General features: G+C 40.9%; 1 protein-coding gene across 3 annotated transcripts; it reads right to left on the bottom strand.

Moving 5' to 3' along the window:
- Positions 1-270: 270 nt before the first annotated feature.
- On the bottom strand, positions 271-4,791 carry LOC130140049 (uncharacterized). 3 transcript variants are annotated; one of them, XM_056318372.1, is made up of 11 exons: positions 4,589-4,791; positions 4,099-4,211; positions 3,889-3,995; positions 3,711-3,798; positions 3,035-3,125; positions 2,893-2,947; positions 2,695-2,776; positions 2,485-2,565; positions 1,393-1,497; positions 1,270-1,316; positions 271-600 (listed from the first exon to the last, which is right to left on the bottom strand). In XM_056318372.1, the coding sequence occupies exons 1-11, from the start codon at positions 4,719-4,721 to the stop codon at positions 525-527; spliced, it is 978 nt and encodes a 325-aa protein (XP_056174347.1). In that variant the 5' UTR covers positions 4,722-4,791; the 3' UTR covers positions 271-524. The 3 variants fall into 3 exon arrangements, with proteins under 3 accessions (XP_056174347.1, XP_056174348.1, XP_056174349.1); XM_056318373.1 differs by having other exon boundaries at positions 1,270-1,337; positions 1,447-1,497; XM_056318374.1 differs by having other exon boundaries at positions 1,447-1,497.
- Positions 4,792-5,062: the final 271 nt, after the last annotated feature.

Genomic DNA, 5,062 nt, shown 5'->3' with positions numbered 1-5,062 from the left:
AAATTATGAAACTTCATTCCTCATTCATCCATAAAAATATAGCTCCAAATTCTAACCACCTGAAAACAAAACAAACAACATAGTTAATCACTTAACCATAGTTTTAAGTGAGAGCTCGTTGAGACCGAGCAAGGGTTGCGAGGCTCGAATGAGCCATGGCGAGCCGCAAGTGAGCAAGGAGGAGAGAGAGAGAGAGAGAGAGAGAGAGAGAGAGAGAGAGAGAGAGAGAGAGAGAGAGAGAGAGAGAGAGAGAAATTAGGGTTTTTAGACTTTGTAAAACCGGTACGGTCGGTCCGGCTCCTGGGTGGTTCTTCACTTGAGACCGCAAACCGGACCAGTTTCCACAAGGAAACCAGATCGGCTTTTAGGGCGGTCTAGTCCGATTCCCAGGTAGAACCGGTCCAGTTGCACAACCCAACTTTATACCAAAAGCATCTAATAAGATTACTCAAATAAGACATGGAAACAAGATGTTCAGCAAACCTGGGACCAGAGATCAGCCTTAAACCACCAATTGACTGTGGTTAGACATTATTGCGTTGTGGTGGTTGTTGCTTTCGCTCTTCTTGCTCCAGAGCCATTGCCAGTTGAAGGTCAAGACTACAACATAGAAGTGTTTGCACTCTTAGCAAAAGGCTCAAGTAGTCAAAAGGTATTTAATTCAGGGACAAGTGCACCGGAAATCCTAAAACTTATCGTGAGATTTACATTTGAATTCTAAAACTTTTAAAAAGTGCAATCTAATCCTAAAACTTGTCGTAAAAGTGCATTCGAATATTCTAAAACTTTCAAAAAGTGTAATCAAATCCTATAATTTGTCATGAAAATGCAATCGAATCCTAAAACTTTCAAATAGTGTAGTCAAGGGAATGACTTGATTGGATCGATTAGATAAGTTTTAGGACCCAATTGCACTTTCGTGACAAGTCAAGTTTTAGGATTTTCAATACATTTTATCCCTTTAATTTATGTGGGGTGAAGTGAAAGGGGCATTAATGGACAAGAAACACTCAAACTGAAGAGACATGTCCACGACTCCAAGTAGTTCAAAAAGCCTAGCCAATTATCAACAGAGTGTTACAATTGCGCAGAGAGTATGAGAATGCTTTTCCAAAGAAATAAACGATTCCTTTACATGGCGTGGTGCAAATAACAAGACCACTGATGCCACTTGGCAAAATCCAGTAAGACTGTTAATATTGCTCGACCTAGTCTTAATCCATCTGAACTATAAAACCATAAGAATCCAATTAAGTTAGGAGTTTTTACTCATTCAAGTCTGCATGGGTTGCATTGTCGACGCTGGCAACATAGTCCTGCAGCACATGAGGGTAATACTGGTTGAAGGTTATGGCGAAATTCAGAGCACATAAGATAAAAATAGATACACACATCTGTGCTGGCCATGGCGTTATGCTCATCCCATGTATCATTTGTATGACTTACCATCTTATATTCCTCAAAATTGCTGGACACGTACACGTTGTCCCTATTGACCTGAAAACGCAGTGCTAGTGCTTAAAAGAAACATCAATGCAAACCATCCACATAGGAAAAAGCAACAGAATCAGTTAAGCCTAAAAATATATATAATAATAATACGGTATGATTAAATGATCATCTTTAAAATTAACTTATTTGCCTGAAAGACTAACAGTAACAAACTGTCGTATAACACGACAACAAAGAAGGCATGTGAGGTCAAGTAATGATTGTTGGGAGAGTAGGGGGAAATACTTCAAGCTTCAAAAGTGGAAAATAGAGTTCCAAGGGGAAGTCCATCCGACAACCCATAAGTGGGATAGGTAAACTCGAAAAGGTACTCTATTCAGCTTCCTAAAAACTTGGATAGCACCCTCGTTCAGTTTGGATCTGGATATGAGAATATCAGAACATGTCCATGGGTGAACCGAATCAAGTAAGAAATGCAATACTTGTAGGGAAAATCAAACTTTGGAAAAAGAGAGAAATTACAAAAAAAAATTCCATCATGTTTGGCAGCTGTGGCATAATTTACGACTGTAATTCTCATCAATCAAATTGTATTTCTTGTTCATAACATATATTTGCACCATTCAACGTGCACAGTTGTGCGTAAAAAGAGAGAAAATCCCAATACTTGAAATAAGTCCATTTCTCTTAACCACGTGAGGTTACAGACGTTAAGTAGAACTAGAAAACTGGTCATGTTGGGAACAAATTTCACCTTGGTTTCAAAATCATTGAGTTCACAACCAAATTTGGCAGTTACCACCACCATAAGAATAGGTTATGCACTGATTAAATGACCTTACCTTTTTCTATGACCAGATTAAATGGCCTTAGCTACGTCTTGGATTCACTAAAGAAATCCAAATAAAAACACTCGCCAGAAAAACCACAATCCCGAAAAAACAGCTTCAGTTTCGAGCAGGGAAAAGGATGAAATCAGAACAAACTGATGAAAGTTCTCTTCGTCAATGACAATGGAAACACGCTTCTTACCTTTTCTAATTTCTCCCACACATGATCAGGCTGATCTAGGAAACCTTCGTCTGTAGCTAACAGATATAGTTGACCTTCATACTGGAAATGACACGAAAATTAATTAAAATGAGATTTCTTCTCTCATCTTGCACAAACAGATGCAATGTCCAACGGTTCGCAGTAACAATAAAAACATACAAGAGATACAAAACGAAGCCCATGACTGACCTTAAACATGGTACTGAGATGTTTGTTATCAAAGAACGCACAGAGCTCTCGCTCTTTAACATCACGTTGCAGACAAGAAAGGCTGCGTTGTTCATAAGGAATTATTATGGAGGATAGAATATTCATACACATACCCATGAGATGGCCAACAGATAATTGATAGAAAAAAAATGGAGGATAGCAAATCCATACACATACCCATAATTGGTCAACTGACCGGCGCTGCTCCCCAAGAATTTCTGCACTAATTTCCCTAAGAGCAAATTTGACAAAAAGAGATACAGCATCATGACAAAGTTGATAGTAAACTGAATGTCCAGTTGATTACCAAATCTCTTACTCTGTTGTGGGATATTTAGTTCTCGTGCAACAAGCTCACGCGTAAGGGCATTATATGACTTGGATCCGATTGCCATTGCAATATCACGATCCTAAGAAAGATGTAGATAGAAGGATATAAAGGCATAGGCAGAATTAGCATAAGTTGACAGGAGGGAGGAGACAAAGAACTAAAACTAGGGGGAATTTACTCGAACTCTAGATTCCAGTAAAGGAAGTACAGACTTCTTTTGCCTGCCTATGCAACGGACTAAGTACCAAAACAGAGCAAGATCATAGACGATACTTCTATCCCAAGAAGAATTTAAATGCAATGAAATGAGACTGGCAGACATTTGATCATGGAGCAAACCACAGCGGTTTCCCCATGTAATCATTAAGCAACCTAAAGTTGGTTTTCAAATAAATCAATAATCCGAATCAGCAGAAGTTAAACGTCATCCTAGATAGAAACTGCTCGTAATCCAAATAAAAATCCTCTAAAGACAGATAGTTTCCACCGTTGATACTGAAACCCACGCATATGCCGGCGCATCTGTTAACCATTTTGATAATAGACGGCAAATGAGGACAAACACTTTCATCCAGATGAAGCAGACGAGTTACTTGAGAATTTACTCCTAAAAAAGTCACGAGGCAATTGGCACAAAAGCACAGAAACCGGAAAGTTAAAGCACCTGGGGATCAACAATGCAGCCATGATAGAGTGAAATGTCCAGCAGATCAAAGATTGCACATTCTCCGGTGGGTACAAAGTCACGTATCCTGCAATTAAGAGAATATATCTATTCAAGGCCTATGAAAGCATAACGATTCTGGCTACAACTTGAATACTGGTCATTAAGTCAATTCAACCTCCTGAACTTTATATCGACATCAATGCCAGTGGCAAGACGTGGCAGCAGTTCAAATGCGTCCGCCATGTTGTGTCGTAGATTTTCAACATAGCCAGCATCCCTATTCTGCAACATTTCCAAAGAGGGGAAAAGAAACGAAACGAAGATTAATATCTATCATAACCAGAGAAACACTCCACACTTCCAGGGGACAAGAAAGGGCCATTACAGTATTATTGCTGTTGGAATCAATCAGTCGTTGGGTCACCAAAGACAGCAATGTTTCTTGAGAAACCTCAGCTGTACTCAACTTCAGCATGTTCCGCAACAGAAGAATATTACCTGCATATGATCCCATTTAAGAACATTCCTCGAGTCACCGTCACCCACGAATAAACTCTTTACATACAACGGACGCACCCACCAAAATGCATGAGCTAAGAGTAACTTGTATTATGATGAAGTAAACGTGAACGACGCCAAATTCCCCTCGTCATTTTCTCTACACCAGACGAAGTCATAGTCCATGATTGCCACGGTTAACATTGCAACAACGAAAAACAGAAGCTAGGCAAATACTAGCCGCGAACCACCAAGCAATCGAAGGACATAAACATCGATCGGAAGCCAGAGAACGGCAAAAACCAAGAGACCCGCAAATAAAGAGGACGAGAGAGACAGAGAGAGACAGAGAAGGGGAGAGAAGAGGAGATGTTTACAAATGGCAAAGAGAGGACAAGGGCCGTTTTTGTCCTGGAGGATGATTTGCGTGGAGCGACCGAGGAACTGGATGAGCTTCGTCTTGAACACTCGTCCTTCCCTCGCACGCGAAGCAGCAGTAGGAATCGACATGGCGACGTTGAGGACTGGCGCTTCTCGCGAAGAAGAAGACGACGACTGGGTTGGAACGGGAACGGGAACGGGAACGGGAACGAGGAGGGAGCTAGGACAGTAGTTGTTACACCCCGAAACCTATCAGGATGGAGGATGACACGGCCGTCCTTCCAACCGAAGGACGCAGCCTCAAACTATAAGGAAACCAACTCTCAAAAGTCCCCACGACATCGCAATCGTTCTATTGGCTACTAGCCAAGGAACCTGAAAGATTAGGGAAAGAGAGGGGTAAGCAACCACAGCTCAGTAAGTAGTGCATATCTCTTAAGCAGATCGAGCAATCACTATGCATGTATGCG

This window comes from Syzygium oleosum, unplaced genomic scaffold (genome assembly GCF_021117445.2).
Source record: "Syzygium oleosum isolate NSW1041296 unplaced genomic scaffold, Sole_v2.1 Sole_v2.15, whole genome shotgun sequence".
Classification (NCBI taxonomy): Eukaryota; Viridiplantae; Streptophyta; class Magnoliopsida; order Myrtales; family Myrtaceae; genus Syzygium; species Syzygium oleosum.
The sequence above is the reverse complement of the archived record's forward strand: the minus strand, read 5'-3'. Positions and strand labels throughout refer to the sequence as shown.

Excerpts from the sequence above, each read along its gene's own strand:
- LOC130140049 (XM_056318372.1), bottom strand. The coding sequence starts at position 4,721 with ATGTCGATTCCTACTGCTGCTTCGCGTGCGAGGGAAGGACGAGTGTTC. Across the intron at positions 3,799-3,888 it reads GTCGATATAAAGTTCAGGAG|GATACGTGACTTTGTACCCA; the intron begins GTTGAATTGACT and ends TCTTAATTGCAG. Across the intron at positions 601-1,269 it reads ACCCATGCAGACTTGAATGA|TCTTGACCTTCAACTGGCAA; the intron begins GTAAAAACTCCT and ends TCTATGTTGTAG.